This window comes from Neopsephotus bourkii, unplaced genomic scaffold, assembly GCF_033783945.1.
Source record: "Neopsephotus bourkii isolate Nb327-2 ecotype Australia unplaced genomic scaffold, CSIRO-AGI_Nbou_v1 NB_1525, whole genome shotgun sequence".
Classification (NCBI taxonomy): Eukaryota; Metazoa; Chordata; class Aves; order Psittaciformes; family Psittacidae; genus Neopsephotus; species Neopsephotus bourkii.
The window spans coordinates 569,541-595,580 of NW_026902001.1; the positions used below are offsets into that span (position 1 = coordinate 569,541).

Consider the following 26,040-nt stretch of genomic DNA (forward strand, 5'->3'; position numbering starts at 1 on the left):
AGCAATCACTCTCTCTTTGCATTTGTTTGGGTTTGGTTTTGATTTTTTACTCACAAAATACACTTTTGGGGCTGTCTACTCTGAAAACAGATGCGAGGGGGTCTGGCGAGGGGCAGGGGGGCTGTTTTAGCTCCTATTTCTACGTGCTGCCTCGGTGCAGCGCTAAGGGTTGGTGGATGATCATGCAGGTTTTATTGCAGCGTGTGTGTGTGATTTCTCAAAGCAGCACAGCTTCAGTTACAGGTATATCCCCAAAGGTGGGTTTCTTTCCCCATCTTGCCTGCTCCAACCGCAGCGCGATGGCCAGGCAGCTATTCAGTAGCCATCTGCTCAATGTGGTCACTGAGCAGCTTGAATTGCTCTGTGGAGGAGAGAGAAAACGGTGCTGGGAGGGTGCTGAAGCATCCCACCCAGGTAGGAGGGCTCCATCCCTCTGGAATCCCATGGAAGGGGTGCACATCCTCCCTTACCTTCATCCAAGTTGCCGATGGTCGCCTGCTTCTTCAGGAAGTCACTGCAGAGCTTCTTGTTCAGGCCGAACGCCAGCATGTTGTGGATGAAGGTGCTGAGGACGGACAGAGATGCTTTTGGTGAGGGGAAGGGCCAGGCTGCCTTTTTTTCCCCACACCCTTCTCTTTGTCCTTGCATCCACCCCTTGTACCAGGCACTGGGATGATGCTCAGCTATGGGAAAGCGTGCTAAGAGACACTGCAGTGTCCAGCTTTCAATTTAAGAGATAGGAGCAGGTCCTAAGGAGAAGCACCAAGCATCCTCTGCACCATAAGGGATGTCCCCAATGACGAAACATCTATGATGTGCCCCCCATCAACAGCCCATGCCCTGCTCACCCCAGCTGCCCGAAGGTGATGTTCTCATTAAAGCGGAGGCTGTCATCACGCTCCTCCTGTGTCATGTGGCACCACTTCTCCCTGCAAGGCACAAACCCATCTGGCACCACCATCACCCCAGAACCCCCTGCCTGCATCCCCCCGCCCCAGGACACAGAGAACACCAAGACCCCTTGGCATGTGGGGTGCAGGATGGGCTCCCACAACTGCATCCATCCGCAGGGCTCTTGCTCTGGGGCAAAGAAAGAGATGTCGCAGGAGAAAGTCATCTTCAAGCTTGGCTTGCTCCTGAAGGTTAAGAGCTAGGAAGAGCATTGGCCTCTCAGCACAGAGCTTGCATCTCTCATCTTCAGTGCCATCGCTTTGGCACAGGGGATGAGTGAGGAAGCAGGGGGTCTGCAGCTCATGCTGAAGCCCCCCACAGCCCAAGAGGGGTACCACGAGGGTACCAGGCACCTCTCCCCCATCTGCAGTGGGGCTCCAACTCCCCAAACCCCGAGCAAGCCATTCCCCAAACATACCTGCCCCTCCGACAGCATGAGGAGCTCCCGTCCTCTTTCCTATGGCCCCACTCAAAGGCCAAAGTGCCAACATCACAGTGCAGCCCTGAAGATGCCCTGGCTCTACTCCGCCTCCCAAGCAAATGCAACTGCAGCATTGCCTTAAAGGAAAGCGGTTTATGTGCTCTAGATGTTGGCAACCAACTCTAGGTGGTGGCACGAGTCCCCATCCAGGTGTCCCACTTGTGGGGGCTTTGGGAATAAAGCCCATGTCATGGAATGTCACTGTGGTGCTGTGCTCAGGTGGTGGCAGCAGGGGCTCAGTGCATGCACACCAGGTGAAGCCAGCCCCATCCCGAGAGGTTACAGGCAAGGATAAGAGGAGGAAAAGCAAGGAAAAACAGGGATAGGTAGAAGAAAAACAGCTCTATGGAGGAGAAGGAAGAGGAGAACACCAGGATCGCATCACTAGCTCGCCAGCACACCAAGCAGGATGGGAGGAGCTGTGCTGGGTGAAAACAGCAGTTGGGATGAAGGGTGTCTCACAGGGCATTCAGGGGGGTGAGCTCAGCCCCAGAGCGTGTTTGTGTTGCTGAAAGTGGAGAAGGATGAGTGCCCATCCAGGCTGACCGCATGGAGGTGAGCCTGTCCTCACCCCAGCCAGCCCAGCCCATGGGGAAGGTGCTGAGCCGAGACTCAAGGAGAGAGCTGCTGCTATTCACAGGGCTCTGGAAACTGGTATGGTATATTTAGAAGTATTTAAAGAAGAAAAAAAGAGGTGTAATTTCTTCCAGATAAAGCTCACAATAGCAAATGAAAACCACATCCAAATCTGGAGGCTGGAAAAAAAGGAGAAGAATCAAATTAAGGGGGCTTTGAAATCTGGAAGCGAAACTTCACAGACCTCACTGGCCCACTTACAGAAGCAGCGTGTTTGTAACCATTTTTTTTCCTGCCTTTTCATGTTTTTGAGGGAGGAAGGAGGGAGAAAAAAACCATTATCAAAGAAAAATCTGGGTTGTTATTTGGGAGTAACATGCCTGGCAAGGGGGGAAGCCCACACGTGGCTCTACTCAAGCCCTTTGATCTTCATACTAGCACAATGGGGCAGGCGCAGGGGTGTGTGCTAACACCCTGCCTGTATGTTGGTGTACCCAAGGATGTCTTGCCATGGGCAGACAATGGGGAGAACTGTGCCTGTAAGATGGGGCTTCATCCACTTGGCATCACTCGTCTTTCAGCAACAGCGTTTCACCCCACACAGACGACCTGAGCAATGCTCTATCTGAGCACTGTTCCAGTTATCCATTTGCTGGTGCATGCCTTAGCCACGTGGGAGATTTACTGCCAAGCTTCAAAGAACCCTCATCCTCTTGCTAATGGCATCACTGGCAGTGATTTGGTCCGAGATTGACTACCCCATGCTCCAGCAACAGAGCCATGGCTCTCCCCCTGCCCCAATCCCAACTCAGAACACCCATGGATGTGGCTGCATTTGAGCGTTTTAAGCTGGCAAAGGACCCTCAGCACCTCTATGTGGCAGCAGAAGCCAGGAGCAAGCGGGAAAGACAGGAGAGGGGGATGCTTTCTCCACGAAGAGGCTCAGTTCATGTCCAAAACCTGCCTGGGAGCTGTTCCCAACGTAAGCCCTTGGCTACCCCATCGGTGGGCATCTGATCCCGACAGCAAAATATTACAGCTTGACACTGTTCAAGTTTCCTTATAAAAGGCCACATTAAAGAGGCCCTCCTGGCCCTTTTGAGTGGGTGATGCACATGGAATCAAACCTCTGGTGGCCGTTCCTCCTCAATGGAGAAAGGGCATTTCAGAGCCCCCCTGAAACACGTTACCCCAATCCCCAGGGCAGGGTTTGGACCTGAAGTGAGCATCGGCCTCTGGACACTAATGCACTGAAGTAGAGGGACAGACACACCTCTTCTCCTCTTCCTCCCCAGTGTTCCCTCTGGAGCGGCAGCAGAAACAGGGCCGACAAGAGTGGTGCGTGAAAGATCATGCAAGATAGAGGGATGGAGGGGAAAGGAGGGAAGAAGAGATGGAAAGAAGGTTGTTAGAGGCAGAGAGAGGAAAGAGAGAGAAAAGAGGTTTAGTTCTGGTTCCTTCCCCCATCCCCTGCCCTCCCCACCGACAGGAGCAAAAACCTCCCCTGCTTTACTGCATCCCCAGAGGATACAGCCCGAACACCGCAGAGATGCCCTGACCACCCCATAGAAATGGTCACAGCCCCATCACCACAGACCATCCAGACACCTTCCACGGCCAAGCAGCATCCCTGATGTTCCAAACCCATTCCATGCGACACCAGCCCTCACCAACCAGCTCTTCCTGACAGGGTTTTTAATCCTCAGTCCAGTAAGCAGCATCCATTCGCCCAATGGCATCCATTATCCTCTCCAGAGGACTGAGGGGGGATCACCACCACCTTCCAACCCCCACTGAGATACTCAGAGCACTCCAAAGGTGCAGCTCTTGAAGCTCATTAGTTAGGTGGGCTTGTTTCTGCAGCAGAAGCAGACTCAGCCATCAGTTTAATTGAGAAAGGCACTCGGAGCAGAGAGCAGCTGCCGGTGGCGTATGTCCTTGTGAGACACTTGCTGCTGCTAATTCGGGGCTTAATCAAAGCAAATGCAGTTATGGTTACATTAACTGTTCAATAGGTTCTCTCGGTGGCTTGCTTGGGATAAAAGGAAAGGCAATAAAGGAGAAAACAGAGATTGATCGGCACGCTCAGCCTAGCAGAGCATCCCATGGTGTGAGGCAGGGCTGCTGTGGCTTAGTTCAGGTTGTGGGGGGGATGCAGGAGGGCTGGCTGCTCAGAAAAGGGGCTGTTCAAGTGCTCTCACCCTGAGAGCTCAAAGCCTCAAAGCACTGCACAGACACATAGCAAGGGGGAAACTGCAGTAGAGAGGAGTGAATTGCTCAAGTCCTCATGGCAGCTCCATAATGGAGCAAGAGATAGACATGAACCTGGCAAGCACCTCACCCACCCTTGCACCCTGTAGAGTCCCCATGCCCGGGCACCCAGATGCTCCAAGCACACAGCCACCTTCCCAAACAAGCAGCCCCTTCCCTTTGCAGGGTTTGTTCCCATCCTACAGCTCTCAGGGGTGATGCTGACATCTCCAGCTCCCATCCTTGCTGGTTGCCTGGTGTTGGTCCCCATGCTGTGCTGGCACAACTTGTCCACAGCTCCCCTGGGGATAGCCGGTACCCAGAGCATCCCCTCCCTATTGCTGCACTAAGTATCTTTCCCCGTATCTGCTTGCAAATCAAGCACCAACAGCCTGAACTCAGCTGGGTTTTCTGGGAACACCTCTAGGGCTTTGTCCTTGCAAAAGTGATGCAAAACGAGCAGGAAAACCTTCATGCACCTAAATCCCTAAGAGGATGCACCCCACAGCCCAGTAGTCCCACGGGTTTGCCATCAGGGGCAGAAAGCAAAGTGTTTCCCCATGGTTGGTGATGCTTAGGACCATTGGGAACGCTGTGAGGCTGGAGGGGACACAGCATCTCCTTTTCTGATGGGAACACATCCTACCTGGTGGTGGGGGACCGCTTCCTGCGCTCGCAGTGCACAGCGTCGAAGAAGGCAGCATTCCAAAACCGCAGGTTGTGCCTGCAGGGAGGGAGGGAGACGTTGGGAATGGCCACCCCCTATCTCCCATCTTTCCTATGTCTCCAGGTCCCCCCAGGGCCAAGCTCTCCCACTTCCCAAGAGCCAGGAGATGATTCAAGGGGGTCTAAAGCAAGTCTGGTGGATTTGGTCCATTTCTGGACCAGCTCCTTGAGTGGCCGCAAACACACTCTCACTGGCACAAGAGATGTGCAAAAGCCATCAATGTCCTCTTTTAGGGGCAGTATCACCTTAAAAGTACTCATAAACATATGGAGAAGGTGTGGACAAGGAAGAGTAATCCCCTCCCCAGGGAGACCAACACTGGCCAGGAACCAGCTCGCCCCAGGCAGGCTTTACCAGATGGGCTGCTGCTTGAGGTGCATGTACAGGTAGATCTTCTCTCCTTTCTTCTCCTCCTCTGGGCTCTGCATGGAAACTGTGGGGACACAGTTATATGTCGAGGTCTGGATGGTTCCCACCTTCCCACCCATGGACAGACTACGTGACCCCCTTCCAGTTTGGTGTCCAAGCAGCTGTGATGGCAAGGTCTGCAAACCAAACACTCATCCCCAACACATCCACACCAACAAGGACAGGAGTTTTGGCTGCCCTTTGTGGGCAGGTATAAGCTCTGACCAAAGCATGGAGGTCCCAGAAGGATACTTGAGGGACTGGATCACTGATGGGTAGCACACACAGCTATGGAGGGGAAACTGGTGCAACATGGAAGCTCAGGAGCCCAAACCTATGCAAGTTGTGCCCCTGAGGACAAGATGCCATAGGATGTCCTGTGGGGTAAGAGCTGTGATTGCTCCAAAGCAAGGAGCTGTGAAGGCTCCTTTAGAGCACTTCTGTAAGGGCTCAGAGAAGATAGCATCTTCCTGCCCTTCTCCCAGCCCCACAGCTCCAGCAATGCATGGTCATGGTTATCTCATACTACCTCCAACCCTTATTCCTTCACTGGGGATGCCATGACCACCAGCACTGGTTCCACTCACCCGTCTTCTTCAGCTTCTCCTTTGGTTTGTCCTCCCCTTCGCTGTGGCACAGAAATCAGTGTCAGGTCCCAAAAAGCCCGTCCCCATGACAGGATATATGGCAAAGCCCTGCCCACCCCAGAGAGGGGATCATCCTCACTGAAAGCCCCCCTATTTCCAAAGGGGCTAAGGGACTGTGATGTCCATCCCAGTCAAACCCAATACAGAGATGATGCAGAAGATCACAAAGCAACAGCACCATCTCCTAGAACCATACATTTCCACCCCCAGGGGACATAGGACTCCCGCACTATGAGATGTCCAATGATCTAAGTACAAAGCGTGGGACCAACCCTCTTCCCATGGCCATGATAACTCCTGGCTCAGCGTGACCCTGCGCCCAGGAGGTTTCTGCCTTGGTGCTGCCTCATCCCCACCCAACAGAGGGGTACCCACTCGCTCTTTCTGCTGGTAGGACCCTTCAGTTTGGTCTCCAGGCCCCCGAAGAAGCCCTTGACGTTCTCTGTCTTGGCTGATGTGGTTTTCAGCAGCCGCTCCGCGACATCCTTCTTCTCTGCCAGCCAGCTATTTGCTGACTTCAGGTACGAGTCGATGCTGCCCATGGGCTTCTCCTTAGCCTCCAAGGGCAGTGTGTGGGTCTTGCCTGTGGGCAACACATCAGGAGCTCAGCTGCACGCATGGTCCTGGGTGCTGTTAGCTCCTGGGGGACCTGCTCCCAGCACAGGCCGGACCCATTCCAATTTCCACAGGTCTTTATCCCCCCCCTAGTTTTGGATAGGAAATCAGGAGTGGCCACCACACACTAAGCAATAAACCAAGGTGGTTCTGGGCTGGGACATTCACAACACAGCCCCAGGGTCAGGGAACATTTGGGGATTGCCCACATAGAATCATAGAATGGTTTGGGTTAGAAAGGACCTTAAGCTCATCCAGTTCCAACCCCCCTGCCATGGGCAAGGACACCTCACACTAAACCATATCACCCAACCTGGCCTTGAACACTGCCAGGGATGGAGCATTCACAACCTCCTTGGGCAACCCATTCCAGTGCCTCACCACCCTTACAGTAAAGAACTTCCTCCTTATATCCAATCTAAACTTCCCCTGTTTAAGTTTGACCCTATTACCCCTTGTCCTATCACTACAGTTCCTAGTGAAGAGCCCCTTGCCAGCATATTCAGTACGTACCTATAGAATCCCTTCCTGTTACCCTTAACATCCCTAGCCATGAACATCCCTGAATAGAAGCAATAACAAACGAGCATCAGCATGAGCATCAGCGAGGGTCTCTGGAAGGTTTGCACTGCTTCTTGGCCATGGAGGCTCTTTTCAGCTCAGTACCAGCCAAGCTTGGGTACCCTCCATCACCCTTCCCATGCACAGGGCACACTTCACCACCAACACAAGCAGAGCCCAAGGGTGCAGGTGCCTCTTACCCACGTAGTAGTAGGTGAAACACATGGTCATGAGGTTCTTGGCAGGGCTGAAGTCATCCATCTGGTGACACCTATCACAGAGGGAAGGTTTGGTAAAGAAGGACACCCATTAGGCAACCCATGGGTGCTGCCTGTTGGCTTTTGGTGGTCCAACAAAGCCCCATCCCACCCCTGACTTACTCAAACAGCACAAGGGCAAAGGACTGCATCAGGCGGTAGAAGGTCTGCTCCGAGACACATTTGGAGTTGCAGCGCTGCAGGCACAAAGCCCAGGGTTTAGCACAGGTAAAGCAGTAACCTAAGTCCACCCCATGGCCCCCATGCAGGGAGATGGGCAGAGCCTCCCTCCTGGAGACAGGCGTTAGCCTCTTGGAATTGATTTTGTAGGGAACAGGACATTTCTGAGTGTAGATGAGATGTCATTTTACATTAAAAGAGGTGACTTCTGTTCCCACATTGCAATAAAGATGTATTTAACTGCCTTGAGATGCATTCATTCACTTCTCTATCTCCCTGTACTGAAGTTCCTCCTTTTACCCCAATTCCTGCCCTCCATAAGTATCGCTTTGGGGTGTTGCTGTATTCCCCTGGCTGGAGCCTCCTGCTCCAAATCCCCAGTGCAGGGTCATTGCTCCTTTGCCCATCTCTCCCCTTACCTGGGCACTCACGTATCTTGCAAACCACTCCCTGCCCTTCCCATTCTCGCTGCTGCAGAGCTCACCAAACCTGGCCTTCTCTTCTTGGTCCAGATCCTCTCTGAAATGGGGTAGAAAGACAGAAAAACACTATTAAAGGTGAGGATGTGGCTGGTATCCCCTATCCAGCCAGCATGGCTCAGCTCCTCCACCTGCATCCTGGTCCTGTGATACCGGGAGGAAGCAGAGGAAGAAGAGCATCCATTTTGCCATCCCTCATCTTATGCTGCTCTTTTGTTCCTCCCTGACAGGGGGAAAGCCAAGGGCAGAGGGAGAAGGGAAGAGCTAAGCACAGCCTGAGCAGAAACTGAGCTCCAGAGACAGGCACTGTGCCCCAGAGCAAAAACAACCCCTGTTGCTGCTCATCACGCTCCGTTTGCTCAATCCTGCTTGACACACCGAGCCGCAGAGTTATGGAGACCACAGTGATGGGAGCTGGGGGGATGCAGGGATGGGGTGGGAGCCAGGGGCTGCTGCAGAGCCAAGGGGCACATGGTGAGCCACTGGTGGTGGCAGGAGCATCATTAGTGGGGAAGAAGGGTTGGAGAGCACAGCATGGGAAGAACCCCAGCATGGGAAAAGGGAGAAAGGAGAGGGGTGGGAAGCTGGGGGTGAAAGATGAGTTGGGATGTGCCTAAGAAAGGGGTGCAGGTCAGAGCCTGCATCCTCGCCTTAGCTCTGACAACACCGGGAGCAACAATCCAGGCACAGGGAAGGACACAACCCAGAGTGGGAGAGCACCCAGACCCCATCCCATGGGATGTCCCCTAGCAGCCCCCTCAGGCCCTATTCACTCACCCTCCGGTGAAGATCTTCTCCACGTAGTGCCGCATGAACTCCCGGCGCTCGGCTGTCTCCTCATCCCGAGCTGACTCCGTGCTCTGGCTGGAGGAGAAGGACTCGTTGGATGAGGAGCGGTGGTACCGGCCCCAGTGCTGGGGGGAGTCACCCATGTCATTCTCGCTGTCTGCAGACTCGGTGGCATCGCTCTCCTCCCCAGCCACATCCCCCGTGTCCCCCTGGTGCCCGTTGCCGTTGGGGGCTGAGGGCTCCGAAGGGATGCAGGTGGGTGTTTCGGTGTCGAAGTCGATGAGATTCCCTACAGGCACGTCCGGGGGGGCCTCCATGGCTCTCCCAAGGGATGTGGTGGTGTTGGGGGGGACTCGGTCCTGGTCCTGTGGTCCTCACTGGGGTGTTGAGGCCATTGCTAGCGGGATGCTTGGCAGGACGGGCTGGCTAAGGCGGGCAGGTCCTTCTGTGCAGGGACAGGTTATTGCAAGGCATCTGAAAGACAAGAGGAGGACAAGAGTGAGGACAGGGCCCAGGGGAACCTCCACCATGGATCTTAGGCAAGGGGATCACAGGCCGCCACCTATAATGTCCCCAGGATGCCCATCAGCAACATGGAGAGACAGGACAGGGATGCACTGATCAGACAGAGCTGGCTGCTCTCCATCAGCCATATGAATAAGCAAACCCACGCAGTGCTTGCGTGCTTTCTGCACTGTTCAAGGGGGTTTTTTATCCGTTAGCCCAGAAAAGAGACAATTTGAGCCCAAGCTCCATATGCCACATTTGGGATGTGACATCTCGCAGCCTGACAGGCAGAACTGGGCCAGCATGAGCCAGCAGCTGGCAAGCACACTGGTGATTTTCCACGGCAGCCCCAAAGCATCATCCCCTCCTCTTCCATCCCCTCTGCTCTTGGGTCTGCCTGACCCCATTTGTAAATGGGTCCTGGATGGAGCATCCCAGTGTTAAACATGCACGGACTCAAACTGGGAGTGGAAAGGGGATGCTGAACGCAACAGAGACTGTCATGGGATGCAGATGTAGGGCTTTGGGCTGCGATTAGATTAATTTTGGCATCCAAACCACATTGCAAAGGTCCTGCAAAGCATTCGGGGCAGTACTGCATCAACTGCTATGCAGCAAAAAGGGCTGCCCTGAAGCTGCCTCTTCACCAGAGTCACTCATGTCCTCAGCGAGCATGTTCGTGCCCCAGGAGGTGGAAGTGATGCTTTCTGAGGAGTGAGCCTGGTACAAGCATCCCCGCTGCAGCAGCTGGGCATGGGGCCAGCGCAGGGCAAGGGAACACAGCACAGGAGCAGGGACAGCAGCACGGCAAAGCAGTGACATCCCCATGGCAGCACCACAGCATCACTGCCACTGCCCTGCTGCCTTTGAGGACACAGGCAACCACCCCCAGAGCAAAAGCAACCCCAGATTTCCTTCAGCTCAAAGAGCAGCATAGCCCAAAGGGCCAATGTGCTGCCCATCAGACAGGAGTTCAAAATAGAACACATCTGAAGCGTTTCACCAAGCTCAGAGACCAGGAAAGTAACCCATTCGTGGCAGGAGGAGCAGCATTCCCAGCAGTGCCCTGCTCCTCCTGCTTCCCACTCCCACTTGGGGTGAATGGGGTGCTGGGACCCACAGGACAGAGAGGGAAGCACTCACATGCACCCACACCAAGCAGTCAACCCCCTGCTCTACACCCTCCCTCGCACTGAACCCTGCTCATCCCCCTGCACGCACCTAAACCGGGATCCTGGGAGAGCTGCGAGGATGCTGCTGCAGTCAGTGAGCCAATGGGAGCAGAAGCTACTGGGAGGAGAGGAGCAGCCAAGAGGCTGCGGCACAGGAGGGACTGGCCTGGTGCCCACAGGGAGCTAGACAGCTGCAGCACAGCTCAGCCCCTTGGGCAGTGTGACCCCATCCACCATCCACCCATCCCTCATCCACCTCCTCATCCATCTACACATTAACCCATCCATGCATCCATCCATCCATGCATCCATCCATCCATCCATCCATCCATCCATCTCTCATCTATCCAACCCTCCATCCATTCACTCATCCATCCACCCACCAACCCATCCACCTACCATCCACCCATTCACCCATCCATCCACACATGTATCCACCCATCCCCATCCGTCCATCCATCCATCCATCTATCCACCATCCATCCATCTATCCACCCACACATCCATCCATCCATCCATCCATCCCTCATCTATCCAACCCTCCATCCATTCACTCATCCATCCACCCACCAACCCATCCACATACCATCCACTCATTCACCCATCCATCCACCAATGTATCCACCCATCCCCATCCATCCATCCATCCATCTATCCACCCACATATCCATCTATCCACCATCCATCCATCCATCCATCCATCCCTCATCTATCCAACCCTGCATCCATTCACTCATCCATCCACCCACCAACCCATCCACCTACCATCCACCCATTCACCCATCCATCCACCAATGTATCCACCCATCCCCATCCATCCATCCATCCATCTATCCACCCACATATCCATCTATCCACCATCCATCCATCCATCCATCGATCCACCATCCAACCATCTATCCACCATCCAACCATCTATCTACCCACACATCCATCTATCCAACATCCATCCATCCATCCATCCATCCATCCATCCATCCTCCATCCATCCATCCATCCACCCATCCACCCATCCACCCACCCATCCATCCATCCATCCATCCATCCCCAGCCCTTCCCACTCCCATGGCAGCTGCAAGGCCCCTTTTTGCACTGATGGAGCAGCAGCACAAGCTCATTTCTGACCACCCCAGGCTCTATTTTAAGAGAAAGAGGCCAGGATGCATGTGATGGGCTTTCACACAGCTGTGCCTCTCTCCCTGAGTTGCTCATCCCCTGTGCACTGTGATCAGGAGCAGGCCTGGAAGCAGGAGGCAGCACATCTGCAAACCGAGCTGTCAGAGCTCTTTGAGCAGATTTTCTCCATTCAACACCGAATGGAAGGGAATTGATGAGGACAACGAATCCACCTGACCATCCATGCATGGATGTGGCACTGAACAAAGTCTGGTGCAAAAGACTTTGCGCAGGCACAGTCCCAGATTCCCCTTATCACGTGCATCCTGTAAATAAACAGCAGAAATTCCTCTACCAGGTGAGCACCCCTATATCTTTATGAGTATCCATCCCAATCAGATTTGCTCCCACTAAGTCACCTGGGGGGACAACAGTGTTTCTGCACAGGTACTTTGCAAAGAGTGCAAAGCCCTGTGCGTGCCTGAACAAAGGGCTTTGCAGAATCTGCTCCAAACAACACGTTGCTTAGGAGCAAAACACAGCCAAGATTAGGGAATTCCAGCTCTAGAAAACAAGTGTAAATGAAGACGGATCTCTTGGCATCGTCTCTGGCTCTGGGCAGGAAGACGGCCACCTCCAGGACAGTATTTATCCAGACATCACCAGAAAGGAGCCAGATGTGCTGGGGCAACGCTGGCTCCTTCTCTGCTTGAGCTCATGCCTGTACCCAGGATGGCAGAGAAGCATCCCCAAGCTCTGCCAGATGTGCACAGCAGGCAGATGGCACCGCTGCCCATCCCCATCCCCTCCAGACAGCAGCTCAGGGTCTAAGGGCACACAGCAACGTGCAAGAGCTCACACACAACACTGCCCAAACACATTGACCTTCTCCATATGCACACATACACACACATATACACACATCCCATGACCCTGCGGGAGAGAGGACTTGGGGTGCAGGCTGAGCCAGACCCCAGTGGGTATAAGGAGCATTGCAAACCAAGCTGAAACCTGGCCAGGGCTGCAGGCAGCATTGGAAAGTGCATTTCTGACCAGAAAGGGTTTACCCACTCGCTGGCCAGCTCACAATGAAGTCCTGCCCTCAAAGGAAGGCCACAAAAGGAGATTCAAGTGCTCCAAGGCTGCTGGGTTCTCAGCACAGAGCCCAGAAGAGCTTTAAGACCAAACCAAGCCTCAATCTCAGCCCTGTACCCACCCCACAACCCAGTTGTTGCTCCAATGGAACAAATACAGGAAAGGGATGGCCAAAAATACAAACCAAGAGCCCCAGGTCCTGCATTGTGAGCACTCAGCTCCATCAGCACATCCCAGCACCAGCCAGAGACAGCCCAGAGCATCCTGCTCCTGGCTTGCCATTACTGGGTCAAGCTTGAGAGTGAATGAGGGCTATGCAATAAAAATGGACTTTTTGGCTGCTTGGAAGCCTTGCCACAATATCACAAGCTTCAGCATCATTGCAAGCTTCAGCATCATTTAGGTCCTGCGGTTCATGGGCTGACTTTAACCATGAAGCTAAACCAGACAGACAAGGTACCACGTAGCTGACTACAGGCTTTCTCACAAGCAAGCATCTTCTAGTACATCTGTATTCCCTATGGACATTTGGAGTACAACAAATCCACGTCTTCCCACTGGAGACGCCAGCCCAGGAATACTGTCAATGAAGAAAGAGTTGGCTGGAGTCATGCATGGAAATGCCACAGGAAACCTGTGGTACCCTGAAACTTTGGAAAAGGCCTGATTTTAACTAAAAAACATGGGGTGTTTAAACCTGGTGCCAGGAGAGGAAGGAGTGAGGAGCTGGGATGCAAAGCAATGGAGCTGGGGATGAGGTAGGACCTTTTCCTGCTCTGTTTCAGAGGAATATCAGGAGGATCTCTGCCATCATCCTCCCATTTGGTCCCACCGCATCCTTTCCAGGGAGCAGGACCACTCAGTGTGCAGCTGAATTCCTTTTTCCCCTTGCAAAACTTGAGGATATGATACAGAGGGGCAAAAAAATCACCCCCAAAGGCTCACTGAGTGATGCTGAAGTGGTACCCACGGGATCAAGACCAGAGAACAGCAGTGATAAAGGACATGACACAGCCCATCTTCAAGCACAGCCTTTGGGGAGTCCTCTGTGCCCATGTGCAGCAGCCAGCACCGGTGCAACCAATGCACTGAGGTGTGATGATCTCCCCAGGGCAATAGCTTTGACTGTGAGATGAGTGGCCTGGCCAAGGTGACATGGCAAACCCAAAACTGTCCCTCCCACCAGCATCACAGACCCCATCATCCCACCCAAACCCCAGCAGCAGACCCTGTCCCTGTAATACCAGCTCTGTCACCATGCCAGTATTGTGTCCCTGTGCCATGGGGTACATCCCATCAGGCAAGGGGATTCCAGGATGAGGTGCTTTCCCAGCATCCCTAAACCCTGTGGGGTTCCCCCTTGGGGTTTATTACAGGTATGGTAGGTGCTGAGGCTGGGTTTCCTGCAGGACCTCAGCAATTCACAGCTGGGAAGTGGGATGCAATCCCAGTTTGATGTGATGGAAATCCCAGCGTGGAGCAGGATTCAGCCAGTCTCTGGCTTATTGCTCCCCATCCCACTCAGTCACCAGAGATGGATGACAAACTCCACTAATCCGTGCTACCAGCTCAGGCTGTGGGTGCATCATGTATAATGACACTGCTTGAACCCACACTCGCATCTGCCTCCTACACAGAGATGGTTCTGCAGCCCGCAGCCTTCAGGGGTGATTAAATACTGTAATTAAAATGAAGGAACCTCTGCCTATCTTCTCATAGCCGCAGCATTGCACCCTCCAGCCCCTCTGCTCAGTGGGGTGCGCACAGACACTTAGTGCAATGGCTCTGAAAGCCCCTGTGGACATCCAGCCCGTTTGCATCCCCACCAGAGATGCTGCTCCAGGGAAGGGGAAAAGACACAACAAAGTCTTGCAGGACATACCCCATGTCTCCATTTCCCAGCCATGTCAGGGGACATGTGCTTCCTAACCTGCAGGAAGGGGGATGATGCACTGCTACCTACTCCCACTGACTGTCCTGCTGCCCTGGAGAGGATGCAGGGGATGACACGGGGAGCCACTGCTGATGGTGTGACAGCAAAGAGCTCAGTACTGGCACCTTTCCACACTGCAGCTCACCACAGAGCTCCACTTGTCCCATCCTCCCAGTGCACCTGGAGCCCTGCAAGGAGACCACGCAGTCACCCTCCTCCATTGCATCCATGGGTCTGTGCTGGCACAGCACCTCAGCACCAGTGGGAAGTGCCCTGGTGGGCGCTGGGCCAGCCTGGCCGGGCTCTGCAAAGGCACCCCGGACAAAGCTTTGTTTCTGCCAAGGAAAACTCCCTGTGCTCTAAGGGAACGGCCTGTTTCCTCATGGGGAACTGGTCAGTCTTGTTCCCTGCTGTCCCTCCTGCAGTGTGAACACCTGGGCAGCTGGGTCACGGCTGAGGGATGCTGACCCCTTGAGTGCCAGGTCCCTCAAACCACCCTGAATACAGAAGCCCAGCACCTAACCCTCTTCCCAAAGCGCTCCATAAACACCTGAATGCCCAAACCTCCTTGTTTAAACAAGCCCTGGGACTCAGGGCACCTGAAATTACCCCTCTGTGAGTCTGCTTGTCCCCATGCTCCCTGTGTGGCAGCCAGGACATGCTCCTTGTTCTATCGGGGTTCAAGCTGCATCCTCCTCAAGGCACAGCCATGTTATCCTGATGCTGCTCAGCCGCTCACAGGCAGAGAAGTTACAGCCCCTGCAACTTAATAGAAGTAATACCCTGGATGCTAGGCCTCAGCATCAGACCATGATGCTGGCCACAAGCAGGACCCCTTGCCTCCCCAACCCAGCATTAACCCACACGGGTCACTGTACAGACCCAGCTCATTCAGCCTTAATAACAGAGCTGTTTCAAGGCAATCTGAAGCCCTGCAAGCTCCCACCTTGCCCTGCTTTGCAAAGAGCCCTTTTTCCCCCCTGCCATCAGACACCATATGGCAGCTCCCCATTTGCCTGGACTTCAGAAGGGAATTAAATATCCCTTGAATAGACCTGTGCTGTGTAAGACCAGCTTTTGTGCCGAGCAGCAGCTTCTCCTTTAACACTTGCCAAGCAGCATAGCTTTCACTGCCCTCCCTCCCTTGCCATGCACACGCATCTCCAGGGAGCCCTGAAACTGGAGCTGTTTATACTGCAATTCCAGCATTCACCCAGCTTCACATCGGAATGCTGAGGGGCCAGGCTGTGTGCTGGACATGAGCTTCCCTTCCCCAACCACGCTCAGCCCCGTATTCCCATGGGAAACACTGCCTCCATGGTTAAAGATGCAGCCTTTTGATGAAGGAGCGCAGGGCCCCGCAGGGCACCCATCCCACCCCAGGAGGATGAATGCATCCAACCCACAGGCTGATCTCACAGCAAAGTCCAAGTCCTCCCTGAGGGAGATAGGGAAAGAGAACGGGTTAAGCCTCAGCAGGGGGACCCGTGCACACCGGGCCTGTCCTCACGCAGGGTCACGGCGGAGTCCGTTCGGATGCTGCCCTCCCTTCCTACCCCTCTCCTTTACCTGCACGCAGGGCCCTCCTCGCACCGTTGTCAGCGGCATCCATCGGGGCCGTACCCCCGGGAGCCCGGCGGCTCGGGGCCGGTGCGGTCGCTCCCTGCGGAGCTCAGGCGCATCGCGGGTACCCACGCAGCACGCACGGCTGCGCGCAGAGCGCTGCCGCTCCGCCTCGGAGCAGCGGGAAGGGAAGCGGCTCATTGTGTAATTCCGACACAGTTTTCACGGACGGGCGAGCTCCTTTCCCCTTGCCACAGCGCTTGTGCGGCGGGATGCCCGCACCGAGAGCATCACCCGCCACCCCCAAATCAGCCTATAAGAGCCTTTGCGCGCACAGCATCTAAATCATGAAGGCACGTTCGGTGTGCTCCCCATCGGGAGTTTTTCATCCCTTTCCATCACTTTTAGCCGGTATTTAAGCCCCCCCCATCACTCAGAGCCCTGCAGACTGAGTTACCTGCTCCGCTCCTCCCCACAATAAGGCACTCCAGGAACAAAAAGTGCCAGTTTTGACCAGGAGGGAGGAAAAAGCCCCAGTGGGGAGGAGAAACCGGGTGAGGGCAGCTGGTGCAGTTGACAGGATAAGGGCAGTGCTTCAGTGAATTATGGCTCACCTGGAGGGTAGCGCTGCCAGAGCCCGGCTTCTCCCCTGGCACCGTTAGGGAAAAGGTTCCAGGAGTTTCATGGGAAGAGATGGGAGAGAGAAGAAGGGCAAGCCCCCTGTGAGGGATGTCCCAGAGGGGGTGTTGCATGCCTGGGTGGCAGCTTTGGGGTGCTCACAGTGAGGGGGAGTTTCTGATGCAAAGAGAAGCAGTAGAGGAGGCCGCTCACCCCTCCACCTTCTGCCAGGCCCTGTTAGGGCATTCAGCCCTCCCAAAAGGACCCTGTCACTTGGCCATCCACTGTTCCATTAACCCCTTGGGCTCTCTCCAAAGTGGGGTGCTTTGGGGGAGGTACAGCCTCCCCATCTCTGCTGCCCTACCCATGACAGTGAGGGGAGGCTGGAGACCCTCTGTGTCAGCACTGCATCCCTGGTCCTGCTTATCCTCCCTGCTCCAGCGTCACCCCAACTCAGAGCAGAGCCTCTTTTCGTACTCCCATATCCAAGCATCACTATGGGCAAAGAGGCAGTGATTCCTGACTCAGCACACCCCATAGGACCAGTAGCAACAGCCAGCCCTGTTCTGCTACCCATGGGGAGCAAAAAACAGGCTTGGTTGCAACAACAGCATCTTCTCCCCTAGGAGATGCCATGGGGAGATGGTCCAAGAGCAGCAAATGGCATGAACCCAAGGAAATATTGCTGGGACTGCAGCATCCCTGGCAACGCCTGTCCAAACCCAGCTGCTGCTGCACAAGGGCACCCTAGGGAGAGAGTCGAAAGCCTCTGCATGCCTTTTGAGTCCTCTCAAGCTACACAGGAGATGGGTGAGTCACTCCTGCCTTGGAGCATCCTCATCTGGAGAGCTCAGATGCTGCCAGTTAGCATGGAACTGCTCAATACCCCTTTCAACCCTATGCAGAGGGGAAGCTGCCCGCCCCACACACACATCATCATCAGCCCACGGAGGAAGCAACGCATTTGTGACACAAAGTTTGAGCTCAGCAGAAATACAAGAGCGTTACTAATTGCCTGTCTGCTGAGGGTGATTATTATAATTAAGCCAGACTTCAGAAATGGCAAATGACATGTAAAAACACACCCCAGATCCACAGTTTTTATATAACACCACAATGAGGGGTTTGCTGCCTTCCCCTTGGTTGGGCTTTCATGTGGATGCCCAATTATTAAAGCACAACTTGAAGGTCGTAGGTTGGGTTTTTATCCGTTGCTGCTGTTGTTGACCTGGGTTTTGCACTGGAGCACTGGAGGTGGGAACCCCTGGAACACACATATTCCTGGCACTGAATAGAACCCAGCCTCCAGCACTGGGATGGGAGATGGGCAGCTTTGTGCCTGCTCCACCTGGTTTGGTAACCCAGGAATGATTTGCCTCATTGAAGAAAGGAGAGACCCCAGGGTGCCAGGAGACCATCCACCATGGGACTTGGCCATGGCACACTGCCTGCCCTGGAAGCAGCCAAGAACCAGGGCAGCCCATCTCCATCTCCATCTCCATCTCCATCTCCATCTCCATCTCCATCTCCATCTCCATCTCCTGGAGTTATGGACCCGCCTGCACCCATACGAAACATAGACTGGTTTGGGTTGGAAGGGACCTTAAGATCACCCAGTTACGGTCCCCCTGCCCTCACGCTAGACCGTGTCACCCAAGGCTCTGTACAGCCTGGCCTTGAACACTGCCAGGGATGGAGCATTCACCACTTCTTTGGTCACCCTGTGCCAGCACCTCAGTGCCCTCAAAGTAAAGAACTTATTCCTTATATCCAACCTAAATCTCCCCTGTTTCAGTCTGAACCCATTACCCCTTGTCCTGTCACTACAGTCCCTAATGAAGAGTCCCTCTCCAGCATCCCTATAGGCCCCCTTCAGACACTGGAAGCTGCTATGAGGCGTCCACACAGCTTCTCTTCTCCAGGATGAACAGCCCAATGTTCTCAGCCCGTATCCATACAGGAGGTGCTCCAGCCCCTGAGCATCCTCGTGGCCTCCTGTGGATCCTCATGACCCTCCTCTGGATGTATAAGAACATATGAGATATTCAAGACTTCCCAAACAGCTCGTGGAAACATCTCCATGGAAGTTTCCCCTACAAAACACCCTCATAGAGGAACAACCCCTCCCTCCATCTCCATCCTCAGCCAGGAGCCATCTCCCATTGCTCCCCACACTTGCAGCCTCATCCACCCTCCAGCATCCACCTCCCTCCATGGTGTGTTTACAGGCAGCCTGCGAGCATACACAGACGATGATGCCCAGCTGCATCACCGGCACATTGAGAGCTGCCTCTGCCCCCGGCCTGACGTGGGTATTCATCACTGCATCCCTCTCCTCACAGACAAAAGGCTCCGGGGGTGGCTGTGTCTGTTACACACGATAAGTGGCCTATTTTCCTTCCCTGATCCCAACACGGCACGACTCCAGCAGTAGGCGGGCGCCGTGAGACAGCCAAGCTCACATCTGCCTAGTGGTTCTCCAGCACCGGGAGGGAGGAATCGGTGCTGAGCAGAGGGTGAAATCCCTCCTAGCAGGCAGCTGAAGGGGAAGCACCTCTCCTGTGGAAGTTACTAAAGAATTGGGCAATGTTTTGCTTCACACCCTTGAGCAAAAGGCAGCCCAGGAGAGCAGGGCTGGGCACGAGGCATAGGGGAAGGCAGCGACAGCTCCGGAAGGGAGATGGGGTTTCAAAGACAGAAGGATGTGATGCAAAATCCCACTGTAAAGAATGGAGCAGGGCAAGAGCAAGGAGAAATGAGGTAAAAACACTGATAAAAGGCCCAAAGCGCAGGTCCCGCATGGAAACACCATGGGGTCAGCCTGTAGGTTGAACCCCACAGAAGAGGGCAGCCCCTTTGCTGCAGCGTGGGGAAGGCCATGCCCATGAGCACGGCAAAAGCACATGGAGCAGGACAGGGACACCACACCACAGAGCCACGTGCATAATGATGGATTAACTCACATTAAAAGACCCACAACAGTACAAAACCACCCAAACCCTAACGGGTACTCACCCTCCGTGATCTCATGGGTAAGGGACTTGGTTCAGATTCACAAGACAAGGAAGATGTCGGGTTCCTGATGCTTATTTAGCCGTGTCCTTCCAACCCCTCCCTCCCTTGGCCACCCAACAGCATCTTGCCTGTGCCCAGCCCTGCTGCCCACTGAGCCCTCAAAGCCAGCACCCCAACCCGAGCACACAACGCAACAGCGTGTTGCAACACCAAGTATAGTTGTGACACGGCTGCTAAAAACCTAAATAAGCCGCTCTCCCAGTCCGTCCCTCTGCAAATCCGTCCTAATCCAATCTGGTTTATGGCATTAAGTTGGACCCTCCCATACCGGGCACCCCTGTTTGCACAGGGGTTGGGAAAATCTTCTGGTTTCCTTATTCCTGGTTGAATCTCTAATGCAGAGGTCACCGGAGCTTCCTTCTCCTTGCTTAGGAAAGGGGCTAACGACAAGGATCTGACTGCACTCCCAGCTTTACACATTGCTGGCACAGCACATCCATGGCACAACACTGGCTCAGGCACGGGAAACCTCCCTTTGTGCCGCCTGTAAACGCGCTGGATGCAGCCAAGCACCTTCCCCTTTGGTGGGTGTTTATGTGGTTTAAAACACAGGGCTTTCTCCACCTTACCCAGACACAGAGGAATAACCAGAGGGGGTGATCACTGTGCTGACTTCCAGCATTCCCAGTAAATCACAGCTGGGATCCAGGTGATGAAATGAACCCCAAACTACAGGAATTTGGTGCGTTATCCACACAGAGCAGAAGATGCCAGAGCACACTCTCTTCACCTCGGTCCTGGTGATGCTCTGCCCCCCATGAGACCACCCCATGGCTGGACCTACGTCAGGGTGACATGGCTGCATCGCTAACCACCCCTTACCTCCTTGCAGAGCAAAGCAGAGCAGCCAAAGACACGCACCTCCCTGATGCTAACTTCTTCAGGGAGGAAAAAGCCTCTCCATGTCTCCCTGGGGTCCTCCCAGCAAACATCTGCCACAACACGAGCTCGGCAAGGGAGGCGGGCATCAGCGAGATAGGACCAAGGTGTTGTAATTACCCTCAGTCGCCTGGGAAGTTATTCCCATGGGAAAGGAAAGCAGCAGAACCTATTTATAACTCTTTCCCATCGAGACGCAGATGGCCGGGGCTGACACGAGCTCCAGCAACAGGAGCGGGGCTGCTCCCCCTCTGCTTTCCCTGCAAACACACCTGGATCACGTTTGGCTCCATCCAACACTTAATGCAGGAACAGCCAGGGCCCATGTGGGTGTTGCTGGCACCATTGCTGGCTGCACAGCAAGGCAAGAGCTCCGGCTGCCCCTGCAGGTTAAACAGTCCCCCCGAGCGCTGCTCCTTGTCCTTCCCCTTCGCTATAAACCAGCCCATGGGAGCAGGGCAAACCACCCAGGGAGCGCTGGCAGCGGCAGAGCTGGGAGGAACAAAGGTGGTTTTGATCCCTCCTGCATGTGCGAGGCACCCGGGATGGGCAAGGAGCAAACGGGAGTGATGGGAGACCAAACGGGCAGCTCAGCTCAGTGCCAGCAGTGCCACAGGGCTGGGGTGGCAATGGGGACGTCAATGGGGAGGCAATGGGGACATGCTGTGAGGTGGCTCCCTGAGGAGCAGAAGGGGCCTCGGTGTGGTGGATAGAAATATGGAATGGTTTGGGTTGGAAGGGACCTTAAGATCATCCAGTTCCAACCCCTGGGCAGGGACACCTCCTACTAAACCATGGCACCCAAGCCCTGTCCAACCTGGCCTTGAACACCGCCAGGGATGGAGCATCCACAACTTCCCTGAGCAACCCATTCCAGTGCCTCACCACCCTCACAGTAAAGAACTCCTTCCTTATATCCAATCTGATCTTCTCCTGTTTCAGTCTGAGCCCCTCACCTCAGCTTGTGTCAGTTCCAGGTCTCAGGAAAGGTGATGTGGGCAGCTTGATGCTGGGAAAAAACCCATGGTGCCTCCACCAGCCTCCCCAGGACATGCTGCTTGCTGATCCCTGCATTGCTGCAAACACAGCTCCCGTATTTTATGTCCCCTCTGCCTTCCCTTGCTCAGTGGCTAGGAAGGATGACAAGCCACGGTTAAATACCACCTTAAACCCAGGTACAGCGGGGTCCTCCACTGCCACCCCACACAAGGGACGAAGGAGCTTGTGGCAGCCCTATGGCCCTCAGGGTGTTCAGATGTGAACAGCTGAGTGGATGCTCAGGAAATGCTGGTAGCTGCAGCACCAAAGGGAAGGTCACCAGCAAGGTGATGCAGAAGACTTGAGCTCCATAACATGAATGCTCAGGGCACAACATCCTGGCAAAGGACCGAATGTTGTTTTCCTGCTTGCATCCCAACATCCCAACAAAGATGCAGATTCCCAAGCAGCCCAGCTCACCCATCCTCTACTTAGGTGTAACCTCCCCACAGACCACCCTGCTTTCCCAGTTGTCATTCCCAAGGGATGGCTGATTTAACTGTAACGTCACCAGCATCCTCTGCAGCCCTCACTGTGCTGCCTGCAGCATCAGCCATCACCATCAGCCTTCCCAACCAGCAGCACTTGGTACCCAGCATCAAGCAGGCATAGACAAGGAAGGATGAAACACCCGTTGCATTTCCAGACAGGAAATCACTCCATCCCCAGGGAATCCCATCCCTAATTGTTTTGCATTAAGAGCTTCCAAATTCATGAGCATGATAACCAGAAAGAGGAGAAAAGCAATTAAATTAGCTCCAGGAGCCATGAAAAGCAGCCTTGCAACGCAGCAACGGGATGGGATGCGATGCCAGTTAGATGGTGCCACTCACACCAATGCCTATGCAAACCAAACTCATTTCACATGCGCCCACCGAAGCTGCTTCCCCAGCAGAGCCCATCACACTCCTTTGGAGTGCTTTGTGCCATATAATTTCCTTTCCAGTTACAACAGCCAGCAGTGACTCCCGGCTCTCTGTTTGTGTAAAGCTCTATCACATGCCGGATAACAGCCCAACAAGGAATTTATAAATACAGGCAGTAATTGTCACTCCAGCCATCTGTTAACATGGAGAGCCAGGCAGCGGCGCGGCGGAGGTGGAAACACAGGGAAAAGCATCGCAATGGTGCCATGGATGAGCATCCAACTGGGAGCCAGGGAGATGCCGTGATGCATGGGATCATCTGCGCTGTGATCACCAGCCATTGATCCCATGGCTCATCCTGTTCATCGTCCAGAAAACCTCCATGGTCCCGAAACAACACCAGACTTGCCAAGTTTCCCCATCCCACACCTTCTCTTGCCATGTGGGATGCAGTCATGGCTTTGGGATACAGCCATGCCACAGGGGGATGCCCACCCTCTGGGAGCCCCAGCCTGCTCCCCACATTGCTCCAAGCACCAGATGGACTTTTACCTTCACCCCACGGGTGCTGGGTGACGGGGATGCTCCTTCCAACAGGCAGGAAGCAGCCGGTAGAAGGTGATGCTCTGTGCGCCCCAGTGATCTTGATATGGCCCGGACACAGCCTAATGTTACAGGGATAGCCCTGCAAGCATTTACTGGTGCTTAATGCTTATTTAAAGCTACAACTACCAACATAAAGGGAGCCAGTGACGCATCGGGTTCATTTCCCCCTCCCTGGGTGCCGCCCCGCTGCCGACGTGCCCAAGAACCGCAATGGGAGCTCCGGAAGGGATTGCGTGCCAAAACGCAGCCCAGGGCAGGACTGGAAAGACCTGTTGCTGCTGCCGGAGCCACGAGGGCACGGGGCTGGGAGGGGAGGTGTGGCAGAAGCCAACGGAGCCTGTGCTACCGCCACCAGCACTTGGGAAAGGGTTGTTGGAGCAATGGAAGCAGGCAGGGGTGAATGGATGCATCCCATAGCCCAGAGTGTGAGCCCGAACACATTGCGGATCCTTGGGAGGCTGTGCCTGCGGATGGAATGCACTGATTTAATTCTGCCCTGGGTCTGCAGGGCCCTGACCCATGGCCAGTGCTCAAGGATTAACCCAGATCTGATATCCAGAGTCAATGGGATGACCTGATGCAGCCACTCTGGTGCCCTTGTCCCCGTCTCCCATTGCTTCAAATGAAGCACAAAGTGCTGACAAACCAACCAGGGAAAAAAGGGAAAAAAAAAAACCCAAAACACCCAGGAAATAGAGGAAAAAAACCCCAGAAACCAGCAAAAAAATCCGCAGAAAATAGGAAAAAAGCAGCAGGTTTATTTCTCCCTGACATCTAATAGTGTTTATCGCCCTCTGAGCAGCAGTTTCCCACTCCAAGAGCCAGCAGCAGGGCTGATCCTCCTCCAGGCTGGAAGCAGTTTAAAGCCTGGCATCTCCCCATCTCCCGCCCCCCATCACCAGTGAGAAGACCAAAAAGGTTCAAAAGGCACAAAACAGAAGGAAACGCCATGGGAAGCAACAGCCCTGGATGCTGGGGCCGGGCTGGCTCCTATAGAGTTCACTGCAAACCCTGCATCCCTGCTGCTCCCAGCTTCATCCCACAGGGTTCCTTGGGCTCTGTGGTTGTTTTCCAGCTCTGAGCTCATACAAAAGGTGCTGGGGCCACAGCAGAGCATCCAACCCACTGGATGAGGTAGTTACTAGGCAAGGGGGAGAGCTGCTGACAACTTGCAGGAGGCAAAAGGAGAAGTTAATGGTGCTGCAATTCCCACTGCCTCTGTCATTAGGAAACGAAAATGCATTCGAGCATCCTCACTCGAATGCGCAATGTAATTTGTTTCAAGTTTAATACCATTTTCTTTCCTGGAGATGGGCTGAAGCTGGGGAAAGTCTTTGGTTTTATCAGCCGTGCTTCAGGGCAGATGCAAGGAAAAGGAAAGGATTTGCAGAGTTTTATAAAGGGGAAAAACTCATTTAAACCTGTGCAGGGTGGCTGCTGCAAGAGGCAACCGGCCACTGAACTACTACAGACACTATCACCCCGAGCAGTGTGCTCATAAACCAGCTCAAATTAGCTCAGTGTTCAACATAGGTCTTTAATGGAGGGTGCGGGTTTTCTCCTTCCCACCAAACTAAAGCAGCCTGTTGCCACCATGCTCCTGCACGAGGCATTGGCATCGCATCACCTGAAAGCACCAGCTTTGGGGCAGAACAGGAGGAAAGGGGGATCCCGGTTTATCTGCGGTTTAATCCTCTCCTGTAGCCCTGGGCTTTGCACAGGGACGTTGGGATTTTCCCCAGCCTGGCTCATGCCGTTTCCTCCTTGGGGCCTCTTGTTTGTACAGGCGGCTGCAAACGTTTCCTCCTCCTGGCGCCACGGAACAACACTGCTTTAGGGGGGGGAGCATCCTGGAGCATCCGCATCCATGACCCACCCTGAGCTCACGAACCATTAAAGCATCGGATCTGCCCCCCTCCCAAAAACAAAGCAGCAGAGCTCCCCTACACCTTCTCCTTCTGGCTTTTAACCCAAGAGCACAGCGGGGCCACCAGCCTTGTGCTACGTAATATAAATCAGGTTTCCTGGCACTGCTGGGATAGAGAAATGATAAAATACAGACCTGGTGGTCCCACGGCAGCGGAATCGACAGGCTTTTTCTCTCCGGGTCTGGAACAAGGAAGAGATAAACCACGCTTGCTCCAGAGCACAGGCAAACAACCGCTTATCACCACGTTAGCAGCCTCAAGGCTATTGCACGGCTGCAGGAAAAGTATTATTCCTCCCTGCTCGCGGTAAAGTTTCTATTTTGGGCCCCTCCGTCACACAGAGCTGCTGCCTCAATCCATGCTGGGCTGGGAAAGCAGCCAGCCATGCAGCCCCCAGGGACCCCTGCAAAGCCCGTTTCCTCCAACGCTGCCAAACTCACCAGCAAAGGGATAAACTTTGGGTGAACCGGAGGTAGTTTTTTTGTTAGAGCGGCTGATTCCCGTCAGTTCGCCTTGGTTTGGGTGTTTTTGTGTTGTTTTTTTTTCACTTTAAGTGGTTTATTTCCTAGGAGATGTCCTCAATGCACCACCCTGCAGACGGCCCTGCGTGGCGTTGCCGTTGCCAGCACACATTTGCAGGGGGAGTTAAATCGGGGCGGTTGAAACGCATCCACCTGCAGATGCCGAAGGGCATCGGGTGCTGCGAGCCTGGGCTGGCTGTGG

General features: G+C 54.3%; 1 protein-coding gene across 5 annotated transcripts; it reads right to left on the reverse strand.

The window, feature by feature from the left end:
* KIAA0513 (KIAA0513 ortholog) lies at positions 1–25,806 on the reverse strand. 5 transcript variants are annotated; one of them, XM_061369948.1, is made up of 13 exons: positions 25,452–25,802; positions 8,910–9,395; positions 8,073–8,172; positions 7,597–7,670; positions 7,417–7,487; positions 6,416–6,623; positions 5,981–6,021; positions 5,340–5,418; positions 4,905–4,982; positions 3,282–3,311; positions 849–929; positions 471–565; positions 1–361 (listed from the first exon to the last, which is right to left on the reverse strand). In XM_061369948.1, the coding sequence occupies exons 2-13, from the start codon at positions 9,236–9,238 to the stop codon at positions 312–314; spliced, it is 1,236 nt and encodes a 411-aa protein (XP_061225932.1). In that variant the 5' UTR covers positions 9,239–9,395; positions 25,452–25,802; the 3' UTR covers positions 1–311. The 5 variants fall into 5 exon arrangements, with proteins under 5 accessions (XP_061225932.1, XP_061225934.1, XP_061225933.1 ...); XM_061369950.1 differs by lacking the exon at positions 25,452–25,802 and adding an exon at positions 19,941–20,058; XM_061369949.1 differs by lacking the exon at positions 25,452–25,802 and adding an exon at positions 16,314–16,575.
* Between the last annotated feature and the right edge of the window lie 234 nt (positions 25,807–26,040).

Bases quoted from the DNA above. Each gene is read 5' to 3' on its own strand.
- KIAA0513 (XM_061369948.1), bottom strand. From the start codon at position 9,238: ATGGAGGCCCCCCCGGACGTGCCTGTAGGGAATCTCATCGACTTCGAC. The intron at 930-3,281 runs GTGTGTCTGTCC...TGTGCCTTGCAG, and splicing joins GGGGAGGAAGAGGAGAAGAG to GGAGAAGTGGTGCCACATGA. The intron at 566-848 runs GTGAGCAGGGCA...GTCCGTCCTCAG, and splicing joins ATCACCTTCGGGCAGCTGGG to CACCTTCATCCACAACATGC.